This window comes from Chiloscyllium plagiosum, unplaced genomic scaffold, assembly GCF_037043375.1.
Source record: "Chiloscyllium plagiosum isolate Xiang-an unplaced genomic scaffold, Cpla_swu_hap1 HiC_scaffold_10, whole genome shotgun sequence".
In the NCBI taxonomy this organism is placed as follows: domain Eukaryota; kingdom Metazoa; phylum Chordata; class Chondrichthyes; order Orectolobiformes; family Hemiscylliidae; genus Chiloscyllium; species Chiloscyllium plagiosum.
The window spans coordinates 34,305,402-34,321,643 of NW_028270148.1; the positions used below are offsets into that span (position 1 = coordinate 34,305,402).

The window sequence follows — 16,242 nt, forward strand, 5'->3', positions numbered from 1 at the left end:
TTTACAAAAAGAGTTATAGTCCTGTGACAAATGTCAATATAGAGGATTCCTTCAAGTGTACAACATGAGATACATTACATAGAACATTACAGCGCAGTACAGGCCCTTCGGCCCTCGAAGTTGCGCCGCCCTGTCATACTAATCTGAAGCCCATCGATCTACACTATCCCATTTACATCCATATGCCTGTCCAATGAAGACTTAAATGCACTTAAACTTGGCGAATCTACTACCATTGCAGGCAAAGCATTCCATACCCTTACTACTCTGAGTAAGGAAACTACCTCTGACATCTGTCTTATTCCTACCTCCCCTCACTTTAAAGCTGTGTCCCCTCGTGTTTGCCTTCCCCATGCTTGGAAAAAGGCTCTCCCTGTCCACCCTATCTAACCCTCTGATTATCTTGTACGTCTCTATTAAGTCACCTCTCAACCTTCTTCCCTCTAATGAGAACAACCTCAAGGCCCTCAGCCTTTCCACGTAAGACATTCCCTCCATAACAGGCAACATCCTAATAAATCTCCTCTGCACCCTCGCCAAAGCTTCAAGATCCTTCTTATAATGCGGTGACCAGAACTGTACACAATACTCCAAGTGTGGCCACACCAGAGCTTTGTACAGCTGCAGCATAACCTCCTGGTTCTGGAACTCAATCCCTCTATTAATAAAGGCCAAAGCACTCTATGCCTTATTAACAACCCTGTCCATCTGGGTGGCAACTTTCAGGGATCTGTGTACATGGGCACAGAGATCCCTCTGCTCATCCACACTCCCTAGAATCCTACCATTAGCCCAGTACTCTGCATTCCGATTACTCCGTCCAAAGTGTATCACCTCACACTTGTCCACATTAAACTCCATTTGCCACCTCTCAGCCCAGTTCTGCATCCTATCTATGTCTCTGCAGCCTACTACATCCTTCCTCACTATCCACAACTCCACCTACCTTAGTATCGTCCGCAAATTTGCTAACCCACCCTTCTATGCCCTCATCCAGGTCATTTATAAAAATGACGAACAGCAGTGGACCTAACACTGACCCTTGTGGTACGCCGCTAGTAACTGGACACCAAGATGAACATGTTCCATCAACTACAACTCTGTTTTCTTTCAGTAAGCCAATTACTTATCCAAACTGCTATGTCTCCCACAATCCCATTCCTCCGCATTTTGTATAATAGCCTACTGTGGGGATCCTTATCGAACACCTTGCTGAAATCCATATACACCACATCAACTGGTTTACTCTCATCTACCTGTTTGGTCACTTTGTCAAAAAAGTCAATAAGATTCGTTAGGCACAACCTACCCTTCACAAAATCGTGTTGACTGTCCCTGGTCAGATTATTCTTTACTAGATGGCTACAAATCCTATCTTTTATAACCTTTTCCAACACTTTACCAACAACTGAAGTGAGACTCACTGGTCTGTAATTACCAGGGTTGTCTCTACTATCCTTTTTGAACAGGGGAACCACATTTGCTATCCTCCAGTCCTCAGGCACTATTCCTGCAGACAATGATGATTTGAAGATCAATGCCAAAGGCTCGGCAATCTCTTTCCTTGCTTCCAAGAGGATCCTAGGATAGATCCCACCTGGCCCAGGGGACTTGTCTATCTTCACATTCTGTAATAATTTCAATACCTCTTCAATTCCAATACCTCTCCAAAACCTCTACATTGTACTTCAACAGTAAGTTAAAAAAGATTGATTAGAATGATATCTTAATTCACTAAGTCGTGACAGTCAATACAAGGATAAGGAATATAGAATTATGAAAACACAGGGAGGAATGAGAAAAATTCCATCAAAATCTGGGAGAAGTTATTTGATCATTACCGATGCAGTCTCCCGTGAAGTATGTGCTGTTGAGTAAACCATCTTAAGGCACAAAATAAACTTGACACAAAGTGTGATAAATATTTTTGGCAAGAAAAGTGGATGTGCACCCTACCTGGTCAGTAACTAGTTATGGCCCCTTAACAATAACCAATACAAACAAGGAGCAGGGGGTTGGCCATTCAGTCTATCAAGCCCTCTCCGTCGTTCAATAAGGTCATGGCTCTAAATTTAAATTCGTATTCCTGCTCTCCCAAACTGGCAGGGAATTGAACTGGTAAAAGTAGAAGAGCTGCAAGGGAGACTAGAAGACAGAAGAAACAAAGGCGAGCATCTTGTGTGCCACAAACGTAGGATGATGCCATGAAGACAAAGTTAAGGGCAAACCATCTGAACATGTGTGACATTCACAACAAGATAAATAATCTAAAAGCACAAATGAAAGTATATGATTATAATTGCCATGAAAGAAGCACGGCTGTACAGTGACCAAGATTGTGAACAGAATATTCAAGGATATTTGATGCTGAGGAAGGACAGACAAGAAGGAAAAGGAGGTGGAGTTGCATGGATAATGTGAGATGGGATGGAAATGTGTTGCTGGAAAAGCGCAGCAGGTCAGGCAGCATCTAGGGAACAGGAGAATCGACGTTTCGGCCATTAGCCCTTCTTCAGGAATGAGGAAAGTTGGTCCAGCAGGCTAAGATAAAAGATAGGGAGGAGGGACTTGGGGGAGGGGCGTCGGAAATGTGATAGGTGGAAAGAGGTCAAGGTGAGGGTGATAGGTCAGACTGGGGTGGGGGCAGAGAGGTCGGGAAGAAGATTGCAGGTTAGGAAGGCGGTGCTGAATTTGATGGATTTGACTGAGACAAGCTGGGGGGAGGGGAAATGAGGAAACTGGTGAAATCAGAGTTCATCCCTTGTGGTTGGAGGGTTCCTAGCCGGAAGATGAGGCGTTCTTCCTCCAATCGTCGTTTCGCTGTGGTCTGACGATGGAGGAGTCCAAAGACCTGCATATCCTTGGTGAGTGGGAGGGGGAATTGAAATGTTGAGCTACAGGGTGGTTGGGTTGGTTGGTCCGGGTGTCCCAGAGGTGTTCTCTGAAACGCTCCGCAAGTAGGCGGCCTGTCTCCCCAATATAGAGGAGGCCACATCGGGTGCAAAGGATGCAATAGATGATATGTGTGGAGGTACAGGTGAATCTGTGGCGGATATGGAAGTTTCCTTTGGGGCCTTGGAGGGAGGTGAGGGGGGAGGTGTGGGCGCAAGTTTTGCACCTCCTGCGGTTGCAGGGGAAGGTGCCGGGAGTGGAGGTTGGGTTGGTGGGGGGTGTGGATCTGACGAGGGAGTCACGGAGGGAGTGGTCTTTACGGAATGCTGATAGGGGAGGGGAGGGAAATATATCCTTGGTGGTGGGGTCCGTTTGGAGGTGGCGGAAATGGCGGCGGATGATGCGCTGTACATGGAGGTTAGTGGGGTGGTAGGTGAGGACCAGTGGGGTTCTGTCCTGGTGGCGGTTGGAGGGGCGGGGTTCAAGGGCGGAGGATCGGGAAGTGGAAGAGATGCGGTGGAGGGGGAAATTGTGGTCCTTGAAGAAGGAGGCCATCTGGGATGTGCGTTTTTGGAACTGGTCCTCCTGGGAGCAGATGCGGCGGAGTCGAAGGAATTGGGAGAATGGGATGGCGTTTTTACAGGGGGCAGGATGAGAGGAGGTGTAGTCCAGGTAGCTCCCTCGTCAGATCCACACCCCCCACCAACCCAACCTCCACTCCCGGCACCTTCCCCTGCAACCACAGGAGGTGCAAAACTTGCGCCCACACCTCCCCCCTCACCTCCCTCCAAGGCCCCAAAGGAAACTTCCATATCCGCCACAGATTCACCTGTACCTCCACACATATCATCTATTGCGTCCTTTGCACCCGATGTGGCCTCCTCTATATTGGGGAGACAGGCCGCCTACTTGCGGAGCGTTTCAGAGAACACCTCTGGGACACCCGGACCAACCAACCCAACCACCCTGTAGCTCAACATTTCAATTCCCCCTCCCACTCCACCAAGGATATGCAGGTCTTTGGACTCCTCCATCGTCAGACCACAGCGAAACGACGATTGGAGGAAGAACGCCTCATCATCCGGCTAGGAACCCTCCAACCACAAGGGATGAACTTGGATTTCACCAGTTTCCTCATTTCCCCTCCCCCCAGCCTGTCTCAGTCAAATCCATCAAATTCAGCACCGCCTTCCTAACCTGCAATCTTCTTCCCGACCTCTCCGCCCCCACCCCAGTCTGACCTATCACCCTCACCTTGACCTCTTTCCACCTATCACATTTCCGACACCCCTCCCCCAAGTCCCTCCTCCCTATCTTTTATCTTAGCCTGCTGGACCAACTTTCCTCATTCCTGAAGAAGGGCTAATGCCCGAAACGTCGATTCTCCTGTTCCCTAGATGCTGCCTGACCTGCTGCGCTTTTCCAGCAACACATTTCCATCTCTGATCTCCAGCATCTGCAGACCTCACTTTCTCCTAATGTGAGATGGGACCAGTACCTTTTTAAGGGAGAATTGCAGATCATGTGAACAACTTGTGGTAACTGTTTGGATAGTACCATGAAATTACGAGGGGCAACAGTGGTTCATTGAAGTTATTTATATACCAAATAATGGTGGTCGTGTGGGTCTTGGGATAAATTCAAGAAATGAGAGAATCTTGTACCATATACACACAGTACCATGGATGACTTCAATCTGCAGAGAAACTGGGTGAACCAAATGCATGTTAAAGCTGTAGAAACGAGCTTCTGGAAAATATTAAGAATGGGTTCCAAGAACAGCATGTTAAAGAGTCAGCAAAGTGCGGAGCTGGACTCTGACTCTCCAGCATCCGCAGTCCTCACGATCTCTCAGCATATTGAAGAGTCAACAACAGGTCAGGCTGTTTTGGATGTAGAATTATGTAATGAAAATAGGCTAGTTACTGATCTTACTGCAATACAGTCTTCAAGGATGAAAGACTACAATGATGGAATTTTACATCAAACCTGAAAGTGAGGTAGTTCAATCTGAAGCAGAGTTAAATTTTAATTAGGAAAATTTTGTTAACATGAGGCACAAGTGAAATTATATTAAATGGCATGAGTGTATGTAGGCAGTGGACAGTCTTTAAAGAACTTTTACATGGCTGACAGCAAATAGACATTCATTCAAGGTACCAACTCAAAAAAGGTAAGTCAGATGTGCTGGCCAAAATAGTTAACAACTGGATAAAATTTAAAAAGGCTGATAATGTGATTTCAACTCCCTTTGTTTTGTGGGGATATTATAACACTGGGTGGAGAAGTTCATTGTAACTCTCTTTAGTTCGACTACTTCACTGACCACAACATAAATTTAAATGCTATATCCAGTTACTGATTTAGCCAGAGATATCTTCTCTATATTAGGTTTATACTAAAGACAATCAAGATGCTTTAATTAAGATCAAAATTATTGATTAGAAACATGAGACTTAGAGTCATAGAGATTTACAGCACGGAAACAGACCCTTTGGTACAACTTGTTCCAAATATCCCAATCTAATCTAGTCCCAGTTGCAAGCACTATGCCCATATCTTTCTAAACACTTCTTACTCATATACTCATCCAGGTGCCTTTTAAATGTTGGAATTGTACCAGCCTCCACCACTTGCTCTGGCAGCTTATTCCCTTGGTGCCTCTTGGGTTCCTTTTATATCTTTCCCCTCTCACCCTAAACCTATGCCCTCTAGTTCTGGACTTCCTCCCCCCAGGGAAACAACCTTGTCTATTTATCCTATCCATGCCAGTCATGATTTTATAAGGTCACCCCTCAGTCTCTGACGGTCCAGGGAAAACAGCCCCAGCCTATTCAGTCTCTCCCTATAGCTCAAGTCATCCCAGCGCTGGCAACAACCTTGTAAATCTTTTCTGAACCCTTTCAAGTTTCACAACATCCTTCCAATAGGAAGGAGATCAGAATTGCACGCTGTTTGAAATATACATTATCTACCCTTCCAAAGTACCACAAAACAATCACATGCACAAACACAAAAATTCTGGTCATTTTCTTTTCTCTCTTTAAAAGCCTTTTTCAGCATCTATGGCAGGGAGTGTACAGGCCCAGTCTTCTGAGCATGTGTGGCGGCAGCAGCAGCAATTGAGATGGCTCGTTTTAGCGATCGGTGGCATCAGCAAAGGCCAGTGTGGAGCATGTCCCAAGAGGAGGCTGACAGAAATTCCAGACCACGGCCATGCCCAGGAAGACAAGATTTCAAAATCTTGACTTTTTGATTTTCATTTGGATAAGGGCTTGAAGATTTGAAGATTTTTCGTTGGGCTCTATTTCTTTTACTTCTCTTGTTATTTTAAATTCTGGTTTTGTATTTTCTATTTTAAGATGACAGTGGAGAAGAGAGACTTGGTACACCTTTCACTGTATGCCTGTACTTGAGTACACATGACAATAAAATCTAACTCCAATTCCATACTAAGTGGAAAAAAAAAGTTGCTCCGTCTGCAGAGATTCACCTTTGGAAAAAGAAATGGACAGTAATGGTTAGTTCTTGAAGGCAGAAAGGTATGGAATGTTCAGGAGACTATCAATCTGCTGTTCTGGCACGTGTAAATGTTCTAGCATTGCCAAGCATACACATTTGTCTCTGGGATCTCTGAAAACATCGCTTTCTTAGGAAACACAGTAGTGAAAATTCTTCCAGATATTTTAAGGGGACAATCGGGTTTCATTGTGGACTGACAACAAGATTTTTTCAGAAACCAAACTCCTAAACATTTTAACCTTCAACAGGCTGTTTACCAACCACTCCAAATAATATTTAAGTCGACACTGAAAGCTTACAGTGACAAATCCAGACAAGTAGTTTCCAGTAACAAACATTTGTCAAGACATGCGACTACCAACTAATGCATTGTTAAAAACATGTTTCAAAATTTTATTGACCTTAAAAAAACGAATTCCCAGATTCTCATAGTACTTTAACTCAGAACCACAAAAAGCAGGAAATATAAAGTCATCACAGGGATATAGATTAAGTGAGTAGGCAAGGATCTGATCAGTGGAATATATGTCAGAAAACCTGAGGTTGTCCAGTTTGGCAGGAAAAATCGAAAAACTATCAGGGTACAGCTTAGAGATACAAAAGGTGCCGTGTTAGAATGCAGGTTCAGCAATAATGTGTGGACTTGTTAGACTGAGGGGCCTGTTTCCACACTGTAGGGATTCCTATCTCAAAAATTAATTAATTAATTAATTAATTAATTGAGAAAAGCAATTGAAATACTATCATTTATTGCAATGAGAGTTGAATACAAAGGTAGGGAGGCTATGTTTCAGTTGAACTGAGCACTGGTAAGACCACGTCTGGAGTACCATACACAGTATTGGTCACCTTGGTTCAAGAAAAATATAATGTTTTGGAATCAATTCAGAGATGATTTACCAGACTAAAACCTGAAATGGGCAGGTTGCTCAATCAATCAGAAAGGGCTGACCAGGTTTGGCTTGCATATACCAGAGTTTAATAGACTAAGAGATGACTTGATTGAAACGTATCCTAAGAGATCTTAACACAGGAGATCAGGAGAGACGTTTTTCTCTTGCAGGATTATCTGAAACTAAGGATCAATATTTTAAAAGTGTCCTCTATTTATCTTAAAATTCTAAACCTTCACCGAAGATCAACTAATTGAAAATTATATATCTTTCATTAAAACTTGACAGCTATCTTAAAAAGCTACAGCCTGAAATGTCCAGATGAGAATCAGACAAGAGAAATCCACCAGTCAAAACATAACCACTCATTAATTATAATTATTATTGAATGATTATGTCCCATATGGGATCAGAATTCTTCTTAAAAATAAAAACTTATTTACAAAACAAATTCAGACAGACATTAGACATAGAAGTTCCTTCGTGAATTGGAATGGGCTTAGGATTCAAGATTAGATTTCAAATTAATGCTGTTTAAATGTTAAAATACTTCTGCGAAACTGTCCTTCACATTTCGGATCAGAACACCTTCTGCATGATCATGCTGAAGTTCTCTTAGCTAACTTACATTACTCATTTAGCTTATTCATGAATCATACAACAAACATTTTGTCTTATTGAAAATAATCAGCAAACGAGAAAGTTTCAAATATCACCAACCTTGTGTGTTTTTTCCTTTCTGATGCTGGGCGAGCAGAGGCCAAAAATAATGGGGCCGAACAGATAAACCTTTCTTCTGCATGATCTTCATGAGCTCAATTGACATTTCTAGAAATATTTTTTTAAAATTTTATCATCAGAAATACTGAACAGAAAGATACGAGAATAGCAAAAAGTTGTCCGATTCCCATGATATTTGACAACAAAATACAAACTAAACTCCAAGTGTTTTCATATGCATACAGTTCTGATTGGTCTTCTACAGGATGTTGTTAAACTTGAGAGTGTGCAGCAAAGATTTACAAGCATGTTGCCAGGACTGGAGTGTTTGAGCGATAGGGAGATACTGATTAGGCTGGGGCTTTTGTCCCCAGAGCAAAGGCTGAGGGTGACCTTATAGAAGCTTATAAAATCATAACAGGTACAGATATGGTGAACATCCAAGGTCTTTTTCCCTCGGGTGGGTGAGTGGTGGGAGTCCCAAGACGAGAGAGTAAAGGTTCAAGGCAAGGGAAAAGATTTGAAAAGGAGCTGAGGGGTAACTTTTTCATGCAGAGGGTGGTACACATATGGAACAAGCTGCCAGAGAAAGTGGAAGAGACACATACAATAACATTTAAAAGGCATCTGAATGGGTACATGAATAGGAAGGGCTTAGAGGGACATGGGTCAAATGCTGTCAAATTGGGCTAAGTTCAATTGGAATGTCCAGTCATCATGGACGAGTTGGACTGAAGGGTTTGTTTCCATGCTGTGAGACTCTTAAAGTGCGACATGTAATTAATTTTCTTTTTATTAATTACAATTTTATTTGTACAGTTATGAACAAGTGACATGTATAAAATATTATTTTATTTGATGCAGTGTTTTTTGTACTTGTCATCTCTAATTCACAAAAAAATGCCGAAAATTATCTTCTGAAATGACTTTGAAAATACGAATTCTACAAACAAAATATTTTTTGCCCCTTCCATGAGTTTAGGATGTGAGTTATATTTTAAAATTCACTCATGGGAATCGTTGGCTGGGCCGGTTTTTCTTGCCCAAACCTAGTTGTCCTTGAGAGGGTGCTAGTAAGCTGCCTTCTTAATCACTACAGCCCATTTGTTGTAGATTAGACCAATGATGCCATTAGAGAAGGAATTGAGGGATTTTGTTCCACCAAAACTGAAGAAATGATAATAAATTTCCAAGTCAAGATGGCTCAGAGGTACATTTGCAGGTGGTGCTGTTCCCACATATCTGCTGCCCTTGATCTTCAAGATTGCAGAGGATACAGGTTTGGAAGGTGCAGTGGACTGAGTTTTGGCAAATATCTGCAATGCATCTTGTGAATAGTACACACTGCTGCTCCTGAGCATTGATGGTAGAGTGACTGAATAGTTATGGATGCAATGCAAATCAAGTGGGCTGTTTTGTCTTGGATGGTGTTAAGCTTCTCAAGTCTTGTTGGAGCTGTGTTCGTTCAGGCAAATGGAGAGCATTCCATCACACTCCTGATTTGTGTTGTAACTGCTGCACAGACTTTGGGAAGTCAGGTGAGTTATTTACAGCAACACTTGCAGTCAGTTTAGTTTATGGTCAATGATAGCTCCCAGGATGTTGATAATGGCCATTCAGTGATAGTAACACCATTGAACGTCAATGGGTCGCAGTGGAAGAGCCTCTTATTGGAGGTAGTCATTGCTTGGCGTTTGTATGACTTGAACATGGCTTGCCACTTTTCAGCACAAGCCTGAATAACGTCCAGGCCTTAGTGCACTTGGACTTGAATTATTTCAGTATCTGAGGAGCTGGGAATGACGTTCGAGATTGTGCAATCATTGGTGAATGTCCCCAATGGAGTGAAGGCCATTGATGTAGTAGCTAAAGATGGTTGGGCCCAGGACACTACCTTGAGTAACTCCTGCATTGGCATCCTACAGCTTAACCTCCATCAACCATAATTATCTTCCTATGTGCCATGCATAATTCCAATCATTCAAGAGTTGTCTCCAGCCCCATAACCCCATCTACCCATACCCAATGAGTTTGAGATTCTTGAGACCACACTCAGTCAAATGCAGCCTTGATGTCAGGAGCTGTCATTCCCGCCCAAGGTCTGGAATTCAGCTCTTTTGACGACATTTGAACCAAATCTGTAGTGAGGTCTACAGCAAAGTGGCCCTGGCAGAACCCAAACTGGAGGACAGTGAAATGAGCAAATTGGTGCTGCTTGATGGCACCGTTGATGACACCTTCCATCACTTTACTGACAATCAAGAGTAGACAGATGGGGTAGTAACTGGCTGGGTTGGATTTGTTCTGCTTTTTCTATGCAAGACCTTGGCAATTTTCCATATTATTGGGTAAATGCTAGTACTGCAGCTATACTGCAACAGTTTGACTAGGTATTCAGCAAGTTCTGGATACATCTTCAGTCCTGCTGCCTGAATGTCATCAAAGTCCATAGCTTTTGCAGTATCAAGCCTCCAACTGTTTTTTGATGTCACGTGGAGTGAATCAAATTGGCTGAAGACTGGCACTTGTGATGCTGGGGAGCTGTGGAGGATGCAGTGATGGATCACCCACTCGGCACTCCTGGCTGAATGCTTCAGCCTTACCAAATCTGGGCGCCATCACCCGAGTTTCTGGAATAATAGTTAGCAATAATACCACTCCGCCATAGCCCTCTCTAATGAAAAGAGGAATGGTTCCACTTAGTACAGTTACTAATGCTGCTTGGGTTGCACTGACATGCATACAAATCTGCATTTAAATGGCTCAACCGACACCTTTGTTCTCAGAGGTCCACTAATCTGGGTTTTTACACTGCAGACATCTCTGGTCAGTTACATCAAAGGCAAAGTTAAGTGAAAAGAAATGCTATTAGTTTTGCAGAAGTCAGTCCTGCAGTTTACTGGATGAAGAGAAGCTCTCTATGGAACAGAAATAATTGTCTGCTGACCTAAATCTTTTTCATATCAAGTACACTATACAGCCAGTCTTAGTGCTTTCTTCTATACAAATTGAATTTGTGGAAGTAAAATTCAAATTGTAGTTCGAGCTTAATTAAGATAGTCCTCAGCCATGTTTCACGCATGACACACGTAACATAATAATTTGTTTTTGTAAAGCTAATTATTAATCAATATCCTTCAATCTTCAAATTTCTCATATAATACAAACCAGATTTTTTGGCATCCAGTGCACAGTAAAGAGCAAAGTGGAAAGGAGCTGAATGCAAATTGGCCTCTATTAGTCCCTCACAGAAGTGACAGAGCTTGTCTATTGTCTAGAAGAGAATAAAAAAAACAAATTAATTACTTCCTTAAAGAAAATGGCAATCCATACTAATAGAACCAAAATATCACCCTGAGAAAAAGAACAGGAAATTATATCACTGCAGGAAATGACATCACCAACCCAAGAAAACCGAAACACAAATAAAAAGCAAGCCATACCACCAGTGCTTCATCTGGAGGCACACTGATAATGTTACCTCGCATCGTGATGAAATGTCTGAAAACAAACCTTCCAGCTCAGCGAGCAAACCTACATCCAAATCTTTTGTCCATGTTTGAACAAAAACTGTCATGAAGACAGAAGCAGAGTACCTTGGACAGAATGCAAATCAAGTATCAATGCCTGCAGTATCTGCAGTATCCAATGCCTTCAGCTGTTTCTTAAAATCACATGGAGTGAATCCAATTGATTGAAGGCTGGCATTTGTGATATTGAGGATCTCAGGAGGAGGAGAAAGTGAGGTCTGCAGATGCTGGAGATCAAAGTTGAAACTTTATTGCTGGAACAGCACAGCAGGTCAGGCAGCATCCAGGGAACAGGAGATTCGACGTTTCGGGCACAGGCCCTTCTTCAGGAATGAGCAGAGAGTGTTCAGCAGGAGAAGATAAAAGGTAGGGAGGAGGGACTTGGAGGAGGGGCGTTGGAAATGTGATAGGTGGAAAGAGGTCAAGGTGAGGGTGATAGGTCGGAGTAGGATGGAGGCGGAGAGGTCAAGAAGAAGACTGCAGGTCAGGAAGGCGGTGCCGGGCTGGAGGGATTCGGCTGAGACAAGGTGGGGGGAGGGGGGATGAAGAAACTGGTGAAGTCCAAGTTCATCCCCTGTGGTTGGAGGGTTCCCAGTCGGAAGATAAGACGCTCCTCCTCCGACCGTCGCGTTGTTGTGGTTTGGCGGTGGATGAGTCCAATGACCTGCATATCCTCGGTGGAGTGGGAGGGGGAGTTGAAATGCTGTGCTACAGGGTGGTTGGGTTGGTTCGTCCGGGTGGCCCAGAGGTGCTCTCTGAATCGCTCCGCAAGTAGGCGGCCTGTCTCCCCAATATAGAGGAGGCCACACCGGCTGCAGCGGATGCAGTAGATGATGTGGGTGGAGGTGCAGGTGAATCTGTGGCGGATATGGAAGTTTCCTTTGGGGCCTTGGAGAGAAGTGAGGGGGGGAGGTGTGGGCGCAAGTGTTGCACCTCCTGTGGTTGCAAGGGAAGGTGCCGGGAGTGGAGGTTGGGTCGGTGGGGGGTGTGGATCTGACAAGGGAGTCGCGGAGGGAGTGGTCTCTACGGAAAGCTGATAGGGGAGGGGAGGGAAATATATCCTTGGTGCTGGGGTCTGTTTGGAGGTGGCGGAAGTGACGGCGGATGATGCGCTGTACATGGAGATTGGTGGGGTGGTAGGTGAGGACCAGTGGGGTTCTGTCCTGGTGGCGGTTGGAGGGGCGGGGCTCAAGGGCGGAGGAGCGGGAAGTGGAGGAGATGCGGTGGAGGGCACCGTCGACCACGTCGGGGGGGAAATTGCGGTCCTTGAAGAAGGAGGCCATCTGTGTTGTACGTATTTTGAACTGGTCCTCCTGGGAGCAGATGCGGCGGAGACGAAGGAATTGGGAGAATGGGATGGCGTTTTTACAGGGGGCAGGATGGGAGGAGGTATAGTCCAGGTAGCTGTGGGAGTCGGTTGGTTTGTAGTAGATGTCCGTGTTGATTCGGTCGCCTGAGATAGAAACAGAAAGGTCTAGGAAGGGGAGGGAGGAGTCCGAGACTGTCCAGGTGAATTTGAGGTCGGGGTGGAAGGTGTTAGTGTAGTGGATGAACTGTTCAACCTCCTCGTGGGAGCACGAGGTAGCGCCGATACAGTCATCAATGTAGCGAAGGAAAAGATGGGGGGTAGGGCCAGTGTAGTTGCGGAAGATGGATTGTTCCACATACCCTACGAAGAGGCAGGCATAGCTGGGGCCCATGCGGGTGCCCATGGCTACTCCTTTTGTTTGGAGAAAGTGGGAGGATTGGAAAGAAAAGTTGTTCAGGGTGAGGACCAGTTCGGTCAGTCGAAGGAGGGTGTCGGTGGAAGGGTACTGGGTGGTACGGCGGGAAAGGAAGAAGCGGAGTGCTTTGAGTCCTTCGTGATGGGGGATACAGGGACTGGATGTCCATGGTGAAGATGAGGCGTTGGGGACCGGGGAAGCGGAAATCCTGGAGGAGGTGGAGGGCGTGGGTGGTGTCACGAACGTAGGTGGGGAGTTCTTGGACTAATGGGGACAGGACCGTGTCGAGGTATGCCGAGATGAGTTCGGTTGGGCAGGAGCAGGCTGAGACGATGGGTCGTCCGGAGCAGTCAGGTTTGTGGATTTTGGGCAGGAGGTAGAAACGGGCGGTGCGGGGTTGTGGGACTATGAGGTTGGAGGCGGTGGATGGGAGGTCCCCTGAGGTGATGAGGTTATGGATGGTCTGGGAGATGATGGTTTGGTGGTGGGGGGTGGGGTCATGGTCAAGGGGACGGTAGGAGGAGGTATCTGCGAGCTGGCGTTTGGCCTCAGCGGTGTAAAGGTCAGTGCGCCAAACTACTACTGCGCCTCCCTTGTCAGCTGGTTTGATGGTGAGGTTGGGGTTGGAACGGAGGGAGTGGAGGGCTGCGCGTTCCGAGGGGGAGAGGTTGGAGTGGGTGGGAGGGGTGTGGGAGTTCAGGTAGCGGTTAATATCGCGGCGGCAGTTTGCTATGAAGAGGTCGAGGGCAGGTAGGAGGCCAGCACGGGGTGTCCAGATGGACGGGGTGTGTTGGAGGTGGGAGAAGGGGTCGTCGGAGGGTGGGCGAGAGTCTTGATTGAAGAAGAAGGCACGGAGGCGAAGGCGGCGGAAGAATTGTTCGATGTCACTCCGTGTATTGAATTCATTGACCCGAGAACGTGTGGGAACGAAGGTGAGACCTCTGCTGAGGACTGATCTTTCATCCTCAGAGAGGGGCAAGTCTGGAGGGATGGTGAACACACGGCAGGGAGGGGAGCTAGGACCTGGTGTGGGACTGGAGCTGGATGTGGGGGCGGGGTTAGGCCTGGGGGCGGGGACAGAGGTCGGCGTGGGGGCGGAGTTGGACATGGTGATGGAGACCGGCGGGGGGGCGGGGTTAGGCGCGGTGACGGAACTCGGCCGGGGGGCGGAGTTAGGCGTGGTGGTGGAACGCGGCGTGGTGGCGGAGTTAGGCGCGGTGACGGAACGCAGCGGGGGCGCGGGGTTAGGCGTGGTGACGGAACGCGGCGGGGGGGCGGGGTTAGGCGTGGTGACGGAACGCGGCGGGGGGGCGGAGACACATGCGGCGATGTGGTCCAAATGTAGGTTGCTGACGTCACTGGGGGCGGAAGTAGCTGCGGCGACCACGGAGACAGAGTTCTTCCCCATAGCCGCAGAGGTCGCCAATCTGTTGGCGATGGTCTTCATGACGATCGCAGAGCAGGTTGTCTGTGCGGCGATCCCGGAGGCGGTTGTTTGGGCCGCGATCATGAAGGTTGCGAGGTCGATGGGGGCGGAAGTGACGTCATCGGCGGCGGCGTCTGCTCAGGACGATCTCAGGAGGAGGCCAAGATGAACCATCCTCTCCATATTTCTGATTGAAGAAGTTTGCAAATGCTCTCGCCTAGTTATTGGCACTGTTATGCTGAGCTCCCTATCATGAGATTGGGTATATTTTAGACGTTAACTGTCCACACCATTCATAACTGGATGTGGCAGGACCACAGGGTTTAAGTCTGATCCATTGGTTAAGGAATCACTTAGCTCAATCATTTATTGGTTTTGCACGCAAACAGGCCTGTGCCATTGCTTCACTATGTTCATGTTTCATTTTTAGTTATAGATGGTATGCCTTCCTAAACTCTTCACTGAGCCAGCATTGCCCACCCTGTTTAATGACAGTTCTGGAGTGGGGGATATTCTGACCTATGAATTTACAGATTATGGTTAAATACAATTCTGCTGATGATCAACAGCACCTCACTGATACTGTTATCACCAAGTTTTTTGAACATACAATAATTTTGATTTGACACCCGATTATTATGGGACTATCATCCATTACTTTGTCTTACCGTGTCTTGATTAGTACAGTGCCGGATGAAAAAGTTACCAAGATCTAATGAATCGCCATTTTGGTTCTCAGACTGAAACATAGGAAAAGTTTTCAACACTTGGAAAGCAGTTTCTTCCCAACCTTGTGTAATCAAGCTCAAACATAGATTCATTGCATCTGTAACAATCAACAAATTAGAAAATAAGCCAAACTGTGACAATTATTCCACTATAACCAAAAAGATTGTAATTATGAAATATAATTCTTAATCAACATTTAAATATGATCGGCCTACATATGAAAAGTCTGCTCAGCTACTATTTGATGTTTTACCGTGCTTGATCTCATAAAAGTATACTAAGTATTGTAATCCAACAACAGATTCATAAACATTAATTGAAGCTTACAACAAAAAAAAACTGCTACCGGAAAATGGTGTGTTCAATGTTAGGATTTCTCAAAATTTCTCTTAACCAATGTTTTAAAATAGACCAATAACTACAGGAACAAAAATGAAAACATTAAAATTTCACAATTTATTTTGTGAACCATGTAAATGATTTAAGTTGTGGATAATCTCAAAACGAAGAGAGAAACTGCCGATATATTCTAGATTAAGTGTTATGTTTGAAAAATTCACTCGCAGGGACATCATAGTGGCTCAGTGGTGAGCACTGCTGCCTCACTGTGCCATAGACCTGGGTTCACTTCCACCACTCAGGCAACTGTCTGCACAGAATATGCACATCCTCCCTTCGTCTTTGCAGGTTTCCTACCACAGTCTAAAGATGTGCAGGTTAGATGGATTGGCAATGCTGAAGTTGCCCAGAGTGTCCAGGGATGTGTAGGTTGGATGGATTAGCAATGAGAAATGCAGTGCTACAGG

The 16,242-nt window shown here is 45.5% G+C and overlaps 1 protein-coding gene across 1 annotated transcript in view; it reads right to left on the minus strand.

The window, feature by feature from the left end:
- lrpprc (leucine-rich pentatricopeptide repeat containing) overlaps positions 1-16,242 on the minus strand; it is a 144,324-nt gene that overhangs the window by 86,914 nt on the left and 41,168 nt on the right. Inside the window, exons 9-11 of the mRNA XM_043695628.2 lie at positions 15,376-15,533; positions 11,196-11,301; positions 8,028-8,135 (exon numbers count right to left, since the gene is read on the minus strand). Of these exons, the coding sequence (XP_043551563.1) occupies positions 8,028-8,135; positions 11,196-11,301; positions 15,376-15,533 (372 nt within the window). The remainder of the gene's footprint in view (positions 1-8,027; positions 8,136-11,195; positions 11,302-15,375; positions 15,534-16,242) is intronic.